Source organism: Eurypyga helias, unplaced genomic scaffold (assembly GCF_000690775.1).
Source record: "Eurypyga helias isolate BGI_N326 unplaced genomic scaffold, ASM69077v1 scaffold25481, whole genome shotgun sequence".
In the NCBI taxonomy this organism is placed as follows: Eukaryota; Metazoa; Chordata; class Aves; order Eurypygiformes; family Eurypygidae; genus Eurypyga; species Eurypyga helias.
In genome coordinates, this window is record NW_010230656.1 from 1 (window position 1) to 13933 (window position 13933).

The window sequence follows — 13933 nt, forward strand, 5'->3', positions numbered from 1 at the left end:
TGTATCCCGGTGCTGGCGCTTCCTGCTGCGGGAGGAGGGAGGGAGCCGCTCGGCGGTGCGAAGCGGGAGGCCGCGCGTCAGGCCTTGGGCTGCCGTCCCCGCTGCCAGCTGTGGGGGTGTTATTTACCCACCCTTACGGCAATCTACACCGAAAACACGATTTTTATCTTCCTGCCAGACAAAGGAAAAGTTAGAATCCACGTTTTAAATGCACTATGACCTGGGAAGTGTCGTTAGCAACCTGTAATCGCTTCTGTTCGTTCACAGCACGTTAGAAAATCCCTGTGTCCAAAGGGCAAAATAAACTGGCACAGGCAGGAGGTTCTGGCTGTGCTGTTGGGTTTGGTCTGCCTGGAAGGGCAGCTCAGCAAGCAAAGCCCAAGTTGTTCTTTATTCACAGTACTAGCTTAACCCGTTTCTATAAACCGGAGTAGCTCCAGATTAACGTAAATCGGCCTCACCCCTCTGACACCCCCCCAGGGAGTGTTAACGGTGAAGCTGTGACAAATCCCCCGCAGACCGAACCGTTCATTTTGCAGTAATACACTTACGGCGCTCGTTTACAGCATCTCTGAAAGGAGCGGTCGTGGGAGCCATCGCCGCGGATGTGCCGCTTCCAAGGAAGAGGGCTCGTCAGCCCCTTGCATCCCACAGGCAGGACTGCAGCTGGAGGCCAACCACCATCTCACAGAGGTGTGGAAGATTTTGGTTGCAACCTTAGGACATAAGTGTAGAAAGTAGAAAAATTACTTTGCCATCTGCTGATTTTGTCACTGCACCTTTTCAGACACTAATTCAGCATGAAGTGGATGCAGAACTGGGGGCGGGGGGCGGGAATATAGATTTGAAAGTTCTTCCCCATTCTTTTTGTGCCAAGGTTGAAATGCTAAAGCTCAGGATTGGCAGTGGCGCAGCACGAGGCTGTTTCTCGTGAGCCGTATGCCTACGTCAGGCTTGCAAGAGAGCTGTGAGCCGCAGCTCTGGTGACTGAAACCCCACCGGTTTTTAATCATGAGCATGTTACAGAAAGAGAAGGGATGAGAGAGAAACAGCAGCAGCTCTCTGCGGAGCTGCCATCAGATGACCTCACGTCTGGGCCTCTCTCTGCTCCAGTAAGCTATAAACGGCGCCGTGATAATTTATCCCAATAAACCAGCATGTTATCATCATTATCTGAAGCATGTGCTTACACATCTACCAAATAAAGGCAACAAAGTGACATTAACAAGGCACTCCCTTTGGAATTAAACCCATCAATTCCATCCTGTCGTATTTATAGAACCAGGTCATTCGCTGCTGGTATTTTGGAAGTTTCTTGCAACTGGGAGAAGATCTGCTGGTAATTTCCCTGTAAAGCCTGGGGTTTTTCCCCCAGTACAGAGCAAGCTACCACAGCTGTGCCTGTAGACCTGCAAGATCAGGAAAGTGAAAAAAAACAATAGCCCAGTATCTGTAAAGTAAGGCACAGTAGCCAAGTATTTCCCAACCCACTGTGTCCGGTGGAGTCAGTGGGTTCCCTCTTTGGCCTTTCTTACGACACACACTGGGCTGCCACGTGGGAGGAACCGAGTTCTGATCTGACCTTAACATTTCCCCTGTTGCTGTTCGGGTAGAAGAAAACAGAATTGTGGTGAGGGTCATCCTTGGGTTGCCCAAAGATGGGTGCCCCTGCTCTCGGGTGGGAAGGACTGCAAGGCCCTTTCTGCACGGGGACTTGATGTGGCACGTGGCAACGGGAGCTCCACTCGGGTGGATTTTGCTACCCGCTGAATTTCCCAGCGAATGCAACGATGTTGATAGAACGTTTTGTGTAGGTGCTTCTAATCCCTGCCTTGGAGTATTACAGATGCAGATGTGTGTTTCAGTATTCTACTTGGTTTAAAAACAATTTTCAACCTCTTATGGAGGGAACAGTTTCTCTTTCTTACAGGAGGACTATCGGTACCTACTCAAAGAAGGCATTATTAAAGGCCAAAACATTAATATTCTTTAACGAAAGCCTAAGTCATTTCAGGATGCTTTTAACAAACCTACGTGGTCCACAAGGAGTTAATTCTCTCCTGTATTTACCAGTTATCAGAAAGATTATCTTAAGAAAGTTCCTGGTCTGACACTCTTTTGCTGTCCCCTCCCTTCTTTGTTCTCTTCCTTCTTTCTCTGATTACAGTTCCAAAAACAACACCCAACCTCCTGAGGTCAATGGTTAATACTCCGAGGGTTTATATAGTCCGCGGCAGCAGCACGCGGCCCTTCAGCACCGGGCCAGCTCCAGCACCATGGCTGGCTTCTTGCAGATGACCCTGTCCTTCAGGAAATACCTGATCCTAGTCTTTGTACCCCTTTTGTTCCTTCCTCTGCCTCTGGCTGTGCCTACCAAGGTAAGAACTTTTTAGATTGAATTTGAGAACCAAAAATCTCTCCTTAGAGTTGTTCCTTTCAGGTGGCAGAGCTGCAGAGAATGGGCTGATTCTGCCTCAGAGGTACTTCTTTCGTTTGTTGCTTGAAGGTCTCATTTTCCTGAGCAGACCCCTTTGACTACTGATAGCAGGGGAAGGTAAAAGCAATAGGACATAGATGGATGAACATGTGTGATCAGTACATGATGGGACAGATCATATCCTGGAAGAATGCTCGGTGACAGGCAGTTTTGTAACGTTGGCTTCGCACCTAACTGATTTAGCGAAGGACTTTCTGTGCTGAAGCTCTGACGTGTGATCCTCAGTTACATCGAAGGCTCAATTTTAATCCCCTGTCTGATTTTCTAAGAGTATCCAGTCCACATCACCTTTTCTGTTTCCTTGTTGTCGTTGCCAGACAGAAGAGGCATTTTTCTTGGCCACATCGACAAGGCATTCTGATACATAAGGACAAAATAATACGTATTTCACTCTTTTGTTGAGAATATATCTGTAAGAACCTTTCCAAACAATGATTTAAAATTTAAATTGTCACGTTTTTCAAGACACCTTGCTTAGGAATCCTTCAGAAAAAGTTAACTGCAAAACCCTGTGGTAGTGGGACAGGTGTTTCCGAGACACCGATCATTTAAATACCGCGAGCAGGCAGGCTGCCAGCATTCCGCTGCTTCTTCCCTCTGCCCGATTTCTCCCACTCCCAATCTCTTCATGCAGACAAATCCAATCCCTGGCCTTCAGGTCTCTTCCTACAGCCCCAGCATCATGAAATAGCTAGTCCCAATCCACCCCTCCTCCCGCTGCTCTGTGGATGTCAAGCTCTTTCCTCTGGTCTCTGCCTGCCTGCCTCCCAATCCCTGCTAACTCCCAGCTTCTAGTCTCCTTCTTCCCTCTTCACTCCACTAGCTCTTCCCTGTCTTTCTGTGCAGCCTGTCCCAAAGCTCCTTCTTCCTCACAGCACTTTTTTCTGAGCATTATCAGACTTCGGAGCTACGACTAGAGGATTGCAAGCAAGAATGATAGAGCGGCACTGGCTTGAGGTGAAACGTGGTGACTGATCAGGCGTGTCCTCCCTTGCCATGCAAATTAAATAGCTTAAACTAGCACTTAAAAGCTTACTAAGAAGAAAACTAGAATAAGTACCTTTTTTTTTTTGCTGGTTAATTTTCCATAGGCAAAAGAGTTACTGAAGTTAAGAGAGATCTGGATCTTAGCAAAGTTCTAAGTAGCCAGAAAGAGATTTATTTCTTTTTGTCCTGCAGCCACGAGTTCAAACTTCCTAGAGTCATTGTTACCATACAATAAGTTCCTGGTATTGCCTGTGGAATGATTGAGCAGTCTTGGTTCAGTTCCTCCTGAAAAATTACTCTCTCTGGTTTCTATGTAGTCAGCTACAACACAAAACTTTAAAAGGCCCTGGACTTCTCCCTCCACAATCTGTCAGAAGGTTTCTTGGGCTGGATTTGGGCATCGGGGTACTGCTCAGCAGTAAAAGCTGGTGCCTCGGCATGCAGAGCTGTATTACAGGGTGGAATTTCACATTTTTCTATGCTGACGAGCTATTAACCTGTCCTGTAATGACATAGCACTGGACACTAAACTATTGCAGAGGAGAGCAGGCAATGCTAAAGATTTTTGTCTCAAGACAGAGGAATGTCCTCGCAGGAGAGGTGACTCTGTGACCAGCCTTATTCCGGCTGTTACTGCCAGCCTGTTCACAGCAGGCGGGAAGAGACCACCACCATGCCCGTGACACACATTCCAAAGCCCTGCTAGGGTCTCTCAAAGGACACCCGCTGGCATCCCTCAACAACAAAAATGGGAGAAAACAGATCAGCAAAATGGAAAATTGCTTTCAGTGCCTGATGGATGTATAACTAAGGTTCTCACCTCAAAAATGAGGCTCAAAAAGGCATTTTTTTCTCTCTTCATGAATCTCTTTCAGCTTTACTTCTCCAACCCTGCTGCTTTGGTCATCTACTGCCTAGATTGCTATCTTCTTCTGTCCTCCAGGCTACCCAGCTCCCCTTTCACCCTTTCCATTCACCAGCTCTGTAACGTCCACGCCACGTTCAGGAGTGCTGAGCACATTCTAAAGCATCACATGGTTGATCCTGCCACCCATTATTCCAGCTCCTTGGTTTAATCCTCCATGATCTATCCATTACAATTTCTCTCTCTCCATCATTCCCATCACTTCATTTTTACTCAAACTGTCCATATATATGTATACCCAGTGGGCATCCTTGATCCAAGACCACACAACCACCTTCTTCTTCCGCTGGATTTGCCGGCACCCGTTATTGCGCTAGTTCCAAAATAAGGAAGACACTGTAACCGGCAGTGTTAATTTTCCTTGGTTTCTTCATCAGTCCAGCCGTATGAAAATCTCGTGATGTGCCATTTTGAACCTTTTTAGTGGTAAATATGTGAAATTTGGAGTAGTTGTCCAAAGCAGAACTAAATCAGTGTTTTCTCAGAAAGAGAGTAACATGGGATGGGGGAGCATACTTTCTGGAAGCCGTGACCAGTTTGTCAGTGAGCCTTTCAAAGTCTGCACTATGCTAAAAATCCAATGAAAAGTAGGTACAAGTATTGATGGCACAAGGAATCCAGGCTGGTGAAATTAATTGGGGTTCATCGGGGCCATGCCCTGAAACACACGGAGAAAAAGGTAGAGGAACTTTGACTGCATCAGTAGCTGTTTCTGCAACTCAAAGACAGAAATATATGAAAAGAAAATACCACCATCAGCAAAATCACAAGGTGTGTGCTGGGACAGCCAGTCCCTTATCATGAAGGGTCCGAAGTCATCACCTTGTTTCCTTTCCTAAGTTTCTTGGGTTTCCCCACTGGAGGCCCCAGTCTTTTCCTCACAGTTCTGACAAGGTTGTTGAACAGCTTGTTCTTGATTAGGATCTGCAGAAGTAGGGGGATAGATGGGAGAGAAAGGCAGAAAATAGCCTTTTCCCAAATCCCTTTATCAAGCAACGTATATAATTATGGGCTGCTGCCTTTGCACAGCCTAAGTGAGATGGACAGTCTGTTCTGACTGCATGTGCTCTTCTTCGTCAGGAGGCCGAATGTGGCTACGTTATCATAGTGATGGCACTGTTCTGGTGCACGGAAGCCCTGCCGTTGGCTGTCACAGCCCTCTTCCCTGTCCTGCTCTTCCCACTAATGAATATCATGGATTCAACAACAGTAAGAGACCTTGCTCTATACATGTTTGCCTATGTATTTATTGGTCAGCTGCTGTTATTCTGGGGTAATTGCCAGGGTGTGGTGCAAAGAGGATTCCCTGTTACACAGGGAACCGTCCACCCTCTTGGTGGAGCAGGATTTGCATGAGCATAGAGTGAACTCGGGGTGGAGCTGCTAATCTGAAATCCACACAAATCCACTGGTTAGCTGCAATCCATAGTTACTGCATCTTGTTTTAGGGACAAGATCCTCCCTCGGAAAGCACCTTGTCTCTATACACTGGCTCCTGGTCACTATTTTCTCTCCCTTGTCCATATTACAGGTCTGCAGGGAGTATCTGAAGGACACCAATATGCTCTTTATTGGGGGGCTGCTGATGGCCATTGCTATTGAGAACTGGGACCTGCACAAGCGCGTTGCTCTGCGGGTCTTGCTTATCACCGGGGTCAGACCAGCCCTGTGAGTAACCGTCGTGAAGACGCTGCGGGATAAAGGACTTTACGGCATTAATTCCTAGCTCAGATTCTCCTACATGAATCTGCAAATCATAGCTGACAAACGCTGTTCTGTCGTCCAAGCGAGTTAGTGCCTGCTCAAACCTTGCAAATGGGGATCCTTGGATGTGTTACAGACCGGGTGCCTCTTTTTTGAATTCCAAATGGCTTCAGGTGGAGAAACGGCAACAAGAGAGTCCATTCTGGAATGACAAGGCTGTTGCTGGGCTTGGCCTGAAGCACAGCTTTAGACAATGAGGAAAGACTACAGCTGAAATACACCAAACAGATACTCTCTAACTGTCATCCTGGGTGCAAAGGGAAGAGAAAATATGGGGATGCCTGTTTTGAAAGCACCAAATGTTTACCAGGCTGGGGCTTTAAGCTATGTCAAGGCTACATGGCCCTATTTAATTTGTCTGAGATCATGAGTAGAGGAAATACTGAAGGAAATTACAAAGCAATAGAATAAAAATGCGTCCAGGATAAAGCCCTTTTCATCTAATATATAATCTGCATCTCATCTAAAGAATAATTTTGAGACAAATAACAGAGTAATACTGAAACAAGGATTAGAATTTTGTATGAGTAAGAAGAGAATCTTAAATAATAGAGGTGGGATAAAATTACAAAAAAAGGAGAGATCATCCTCCTCATGGCTTAAACTGATTGCCATTTGGGATCAAATTTGGTTTGCAATTCCTCTTGAAAATATAATACATCAACAGGTGTCACTGAGATGGCATGTCTTCCTCGGAAGCACGCAGAATACAGGACTCTCCCAGTGAGAGTGGAAAGCTGGTGTCTCGGAGCACACAGTTTATCTAGTCCAGTGAGAGTGGAAAAGCACAACTGGCTGAAAGTGCAAAAAGAACTATTTATGTTAAATCTCACGGTGTCATCAGAGCAGACTGGGGTGAGAGGGACTGCTAGGTGTGAATTGCTAAGGGTTTTCCCAACCCACCATTCGTAGCCGAAGCTTTGTAACCACAAAAACAAAAGGACATTGCAGTGCTTTTTCAAACCTTTTCATTTCAGGCTTCTGATGGGTTTCATGATCGTGACCGCCTTCCTGTCGATGTGGATCAGCAATACCGCCACCACCGCCATGATGGTCCCAATAGCACAGGCGGTGCTGGAACAGTTGCACAGGTCAGAAATGGACTCCAAAACCGTTGGCCAAACATTTGAAAACATCAACAAAGCCTTTGAACTCCAGGAAGAGTCAACTAAACCGGACAGCTCCAAAGAAACAGAGGAAAAAGGTGAGTGGGTCATGGGTGTTTTGGGGATCACGGAGGATGACCTGATGCCTTCCTCAGTGTCACTACAGTTTCTAGTAAATTCTAAAAGAGGAATGTACCTAAAGCATCCTGACGGAATCGGGCAGCATTTATGAGGCTCTTCCATGAACCAGACAAAAGCACACGAAGATCTCTAGAGGCCCCTTCCAACCCCTACCATTCCGTGAATCTGTGAATCTACCAACTTGGCTGAAGTTAGATCAAAAATATGAAGTGCTGATCAATGAAACAACAAAATGTAGAAATTCTCCATTAGCTGAAGCCTTTACATTAGGCTTGATATTCCCCTAGATAGCTACGTTAGTCCAATTATTATCTACTGTGTAACTTACCAGATAAAAGAGAGTTTCCAAGGGAAAATTTCTGGCCTGTTTCATGCCAGAAGGTTAGGGATTAAAATGATCTTTCTAATCCGAAGATAGACAATCACACAACAATCTCTCTTTACCAGCTGTCTGGCCCTCTTCCCTCTCCGAGACAACTCAAGTGTTTCTGAATGCAGATCTCAATGCCAACAGTCAGGGGCTGGTACAGAACGAGTTACCTCCAGCCCAGCCCCCCTGACTCTGTTGTACCTCCCTGAATTCTTGCCTCTCTCCCCTCCACGTGCAGTTCAGACATTGCCCTAGTTACTCATGTTCGGCCTTGAACACATATTTCAACTTCTCTTCTGAAAAACTGCTCTGTATCAAGAGAACCAGTGAAAATGGACAGAAGAGCAAAGAACTAACAAAGCCAGCCTTAAACCGAGGAAACTGGGCTCCTTCAGCTTTGAGTCCATTGTGTGTCAGCCTTGAAATACTGAATTAGGCCATCCAATCTCGCTTCTGTGACTCTTTTGTTCCTGTCTTGGGTCCTAGGTAATAGTCACGTCCTGACAGTCGAGGAAGACAGAAAGAGAAATGAAAATCTGCTGGAGGAGAAACACAAGAAATTCTCCAAGGGAATGTCCCTCTGCATCTGTTACTCGGCCAGTATCGGAGGGATTGCAACCCTGACTGGGACAACACCAAACCTGGTGCTGCAAGGACAGGTTGATGAGTAAGTCTGGTTGAATTGGGGATTACAGACATACGTACAACTGCATCATTCTGCTACGGCTGACTTCCAGCCAACGCGGGGAGGGAAAATATCGGTTTGGTAATTTGGTGGGAAGTTAGCTGTTCTTCCTTGGTGGGCCCCACAGTGCCTCCTTTTCCCTGAATCATTAATTACAGAAGAGAGTGCGGAATTTTGGACACTAACAGCCATCTACATTTTACAGGCTCTTCCCTAACAATGGCAATATCATCAACTTTGCCTCTTGGTTTTCCTTTGCCTTCCCCACCATGATCCTGTTACTGTTTTTTGCGTGGATTTGGCTGCAGATACTGTACTTGGGCTTTAAGTAAGTACCCTCCACACACTGTAGTAGACCTGGCAGGCTTGTTAGCCCTTACTCACTCCACGTTGTATCACCAATGATACTTGCATTGATGAGCCTGTGCTCAAAAGTCAGACAGCAAGTGGCAAAGCCCTCGCATACAACAGACTAGCAGAACAGCATACAAAGTGTTAAAATACTGCAACTTCTTCTCCAAAGAACCCGATCAAATCCCAGCTACATATACTCTGTAGATGAAAATAGGAAGTTACAACTGCATATAACCTGTTCTGCAGCATTACTCTGGCGTCCTGAAAGACTGGTGTGCTCCAAACCAGGAAATTGATTTCCACATAGAGCCGGTAAATGCCCTTGTGACAAGAGTTGCTACAGACCTAGAGGATCAGTGTTGTGCCAGTTCCCAATGCTAATGACCCCATACAACAGGCTTGCGCTACCTACCTGTTTAATACTTAGCCGATCACGCCTGTAGTATGCCCAAACTCCTTCCCTTTAAATGAGAGAGCTCTGCAATACCTGCAATAGCACTTTCATCTTCAAATTCCTCAAAATTCTCCTTTTCTGTAATTTTAAAAAGCTTGGCGACTGTTTAGTGGTGATGGTACAGCCTTGTCAGTCACACTACCGCGGACATTATTTCCCCACATGTTCAGATAGCATGCCTGTTTATATTTAGATCACGAGCTTTTAGGGGTAGGAAGTCTCTTTCTGATCACCTCAGCAGTACACATACAATGAGGTTACTATCCAACACCTAAGGCTGCTGGTGCTGTGCCAACAATGTCATTTCTATAGGCATATATAAATACCTGTGTCTAAAGACAACATGACTGAGTATAAAATTTTGATTTTTAACTCTGAGGATATCTGGCAAATTTCTCTGGTATTTCTTGTCTTTTTTTTTTTTCTAGTTTTCGGAAGAATTTTGGTTGTGCTACAAATGCCTTGTCAAAGGCTAAGGAGCAACAGGCCTATGACATCATCAAGGAAGAGAGCAAGAAGTTGGGCACAATGAAATTCGCAGAAATAGCAGTTTTGATCCTCTTCATCCTGTTGGTACTGCTGTGGTTCACGAGAGACCCCGGGTTCATGCCAGGTTGGGCGACAGTTCTTTTCAACAAAAATGACACAAGGTACCACCCCTTCTCCTCCTCATCTTGCATAAAAATGCAGTAGGCTAGATTTGATAAAAACGAAGCCACGGCTCGACTAAATACCTGACTGATCTATTGCAGCTATGTCACTGATGCTACAGTTGCCATCTTCATTTCAATTTTGTTGTTCATCATCCCCTCCAACATCTCCAACAAGGACAAACAACAAGCAGGTACGTTTACTGAAGGCATCAAAAGCCATCTGTCAGAAGGCACACGGCAAGCCTTACACACATACAGTTCTGCAGATTTGCTGCCATGCTTCTCCCTCGCTCTTACTTTCGTTCTACTCTGCCCCTTGGAGCAGCTACAGATCATTCACTAGTACTTTTCCAAGTTGGGTTTTAAAATCGTTGTTGATGAGGCTCTCATCATTTGCTTTAGGAAATAATTCCAGTTTCCTGGTGTTCAGACTAAACTCACCTCCCACCAAGAAGTACTCCTTTCTTGACTAAGAAAGTCAAGAAAGTTCTCCTTTCTTGAGAACGGAATGTGGCTTACCACATCTTTTTGGATTTTAGGCAGCAAGCCAAAGGTCCAAGCACCTCCAGCTCTCTTGGACTGGAAAGTAGTTCACCAGAAAATGCCATGGAACATTGTGTTTCTCCTGGGAGGTGGCTTTGCCTTAGCCAAAGGCAGCGAGGTAACATTCCTCTGCTTACCTGGTATTTGTGTCTTCCTGGGTGTTTGCCATCCTGCTCTTCCAGGACGCAAGGGGGCATGCTGGTAGCACCTAACGCTAGTGGCAGCAGGCGAGACTTCACCATCCTTAGGAGGAGTCCTGCGATTAGAGCAAATCTTTACTGTTGGCTGGGCGACTGGGATGGCGCTACATCAAGGCAGCGTGATTAACTGTGCTTCTAGAAAAGTCGATTAAGAAACTTCCCCAACACATTAAAGGTTCTGTTAAGTAAAACCTGATTGATGTGGCAAGCACGAGGAGATAATGTGCCCAGGCGGGGTGCCCAGGCTATTTCAAACAAACTACTTAAGGAAATATGATTGAAATTGAACTACTAGAAGACAAATGTAGAGGTACCAGGAGCAGGTGAAAACGTCTGGCTGTCAGACTGAGGAAGGGACTGGTGTACTCCTGCAGGATCTGCCAGGAGTCCAGTGCTACCGGTCATTTTGCAGTAATGACTTAGATGGTGGAACAGACAGTACGTTTATTAAATCTATAGACAATACACACATTGGAAAAGGCTTCAAGAGCTGGGAAATACTAGTTTAGAATTAAGAGATGACAATGTAAAAGTGTTTCTAGAAAACAAGGATGCAACTCATTACGGGAAATGGGCAGAAATAACCAAGTATCACAAATGGAAGCGGTGGAACTGACCGGATAAATTTTAAAGCTGCTCATACACATTATTCTAGTCAATATTTTTATATTGCTACTGAGAAAAAAGCAAACAACTGGAACCCATAGGTAGAACCATCATACCTAAGACGTATAAAATACAATCCTTCCACTCAGGGTTGGTAGGTCCTCAGGTGCGGTAACGTATTCAGTTTTGAATATCAGTCTTCAGCAACACGTGGGCTGTGTGAAGACAGTCCAGAGGAAGGTAGTAAGAATGATGGATCGCTGGGAAACACATTTGGAAAAGCAAAGGTTCAAGGAATTACATTAAGTTATCCTAGAATAAGTCATCAAGTACATAAAAACTGCTGCAGGAAGGAAGATAGTACAGTATTTAATATTCTGATGGTGCTAATGGGCTTAAATTGCAGCAAAGGAAATTTAGGTTAAGCAGTAGGAAAATGATCCAACAGTAAAGATATTTAAGCACTTGAAAAAAATTATCTGGGGAGATTTTGGAAACTTCATTGCGAGAGATTTTTAATGAGAAGTTTGAAAAACGTCTATCCGTAACCCTTCAGGTAGAGCCGATCCTGCCCTAGGACAGGGAATTAGAGTAGTCCTTTCAGGATGGATTCCAGCCCTCCTGTGATAGCACTTTGCGGTGTCAGAAGAGCCAGGTTGAAGGAACCAAGATGTGAAACGGGGAGGACATGGAGAAGGATGGCGGCTGCAAAAGCAGTCAGAAAGCTAGGCCACGATGCACGAAGCAGCAAGAGAGGCAGAGCTGGGATATGTTCTCTGGAGAGGAGCAGCTGAATAATAAGGATGCCCGAACCACGGCCCAGAATGATAGGGGAGATGCTGGTATTTTTCAGAGAAGGATGAAGGTATGAAAAGCTTCAGGTAGTTGATCACGATCTCAGACAATGGGGTGAAATGACATTAAAACACTACAATAAGATATAGGAAGTAATTTTTAGAAAGTGAATTCAAAAGATCATTGTTTAGATTAAAAAAAAAAAGCCCCAAATATCGATCAGGTACAACTAATGGGCCAAACAGCAAAATAATTATTTGCTGTCAATAACATACTGTATGTGGATCATCTTCTTTCAAATTCTTCAGAAGGGAAAGCATGTTTATTTTTATTTAACCTACCAAATTATCATGTCTAGGAGCATTGCCTCTTACATGTTCTACAAAACGCAGTTCCTATGAGAACTTCTATAAGGAGGACAGGTAGAATTGGTAAGAGAAATGTAACAGGACTGATGTGGCTAATTCTTCCCCAGCCTACCCTGACAGACCTCTTCCCTCTTTTGCAGGAATCTGGTCTGTCTTCGTGGTTAGGTAGCAAACTGACCCCTCTGCAGCAAATCCCTCATCCAGCTATCGCTCTCCTGTTGTGTCTCCTTATTGCCACCTTCACTGAGTGCACCAGCAATGTGGCCACCACTACCCTCTTCCTCCCTATTCTGGCTTCACTGGTAAGTTCCAGCATTTCAAAATACTCTTAGAAGAGCAGCTTTCAACTCTTCTCCGAGCGTACATCTTTTCAATTACAAACCTATCTGGCTGACGTAGCCAAGCACCCGTTCATGTATCTGATCAGGAATACAAGACTTAAAAGATACATAAATTTATGTGCATGCACATATCACGCACGCTGTGCCTAGTTCAACCTTTCTAAAATCCTTGCTGGTGAAAAGCAAAGGGATTAAATTCATTGGCATATTAGACTTTGCCTTCTGGCCTAAACAACCTCATGAGGTCACTGCCAGCTGTACTTGTTTTTTCCTATTTGTTCTGCATGGAGACAGCAACAGCAGCAGCATTTGCTTCCCTGCAGCATTCCATTACTGTATTTCACTCCGACCACTGGCCTTCTGGAAGCCTCTGAAGGTGATAGCATTAGTCAAGCTCTATGACCCAGTTCAGACTTGTGCATTTCTACAGGAGATTCCTGTTGCTGGGGAGGACATAGTTCTGCAGCGTGAAAAGCTGGTTCCAGACAGAAACTGGAATAACCTCCACCAAAATCTTTTTGCCCAGAGTTCAGCTAACCCCTAAACCAATCCACTCACCTTCAGAGTCTGGGCTACCCTGTTTTCCTGATAATTTAATTTTGTTCTTAACCAGTTTGAAGCTACTCTACATTTTTTCCCAGGTTTAGAGTTGAATACAACCATTATTATTAATTTATACTGCAGCAGCGATCAGATTCCACAACGAGGAACCGAAAGCATTGACCACAAAATCAATTCTTGCGTTTGCTGCATAAAGACCTTGGCTAGAAGTTTCTACAGCAGAACCAAAATACGAGTGGCCGCAGTGTTTGTGGCAGAATGAGGTTTCTGACACAGACAAATATAATCAGTCTTCTGCCAAAAGATTTCTGTGCATTTTTGTATATCGAAGCCATCATCTTTGCTCTCCCCTCCTGCACAGGCTGAAGCCATCTGCCTCAATCCACTCTATCTCATGCTGCCCTGTACACTTTCCGCGTCGTTGGCATTCATGCTCCCAGTGGCAACTCCTCCTAACGCCATTGTCTTCTCATATGGACAACTCAAGGTTATAGATATGGTGAGCAAAATTACATTCTTTTCAGAATTTTCATCACTAGTTTGGATCTTCTCTTTTTCTAACCTTGGTTCTTCTTGAAAGAGT

General features: G+C 45.0%; 1 protein-coding gene across 1 annotated transcript in view; it reads left to right on the forward strand.

The window, feature by feature from the left end:
* Positions 1-2225: 2225 nt before the first annotated feature.
* Positions 2226-13933, forward strand: part of SLC13A2 (solute carrier family 13 (sodium-dependent dicarboxylate transporter), member 2) — a 12486-nt gene continuing 778 nt past the window's right edge. The window contains exons 1-11 of the mRNA XM_010160829.1: positions 2226-2378; positions 5490-5618; positions 5941-6077; positions 7151-7377; positions 8277-8457; positions 8681-8803; positions 9712-9933; positions 10036-10127; positions 10476-10597; positions 12589-12750; positions 13712-13849. Coding sequence (XP_010159131.1) covers positions 2277-2378; positions 5490-5618; positions 5941-6077; positions 7151-7377; positions 8277-8457; positions 8681-8803; positions 9712-9933; positions 10036-10127; positions 10476-10597; positions 12589-12750; positions 13712-13849 — 1635 coding nt within the window. The 5' untranslated portion in view covers positions 2226-2276. The remainder of the gene's footprint in view (positions 2379-5489; positions 5619-5940; positions 6078-7150; positions 7378-8276; positions 8458-8680; positions 8804-9711; positions 9934-10035; positions 10128-10475; positions 10598-12588; positions 12751-13711; positions 13850-13933) is intronic.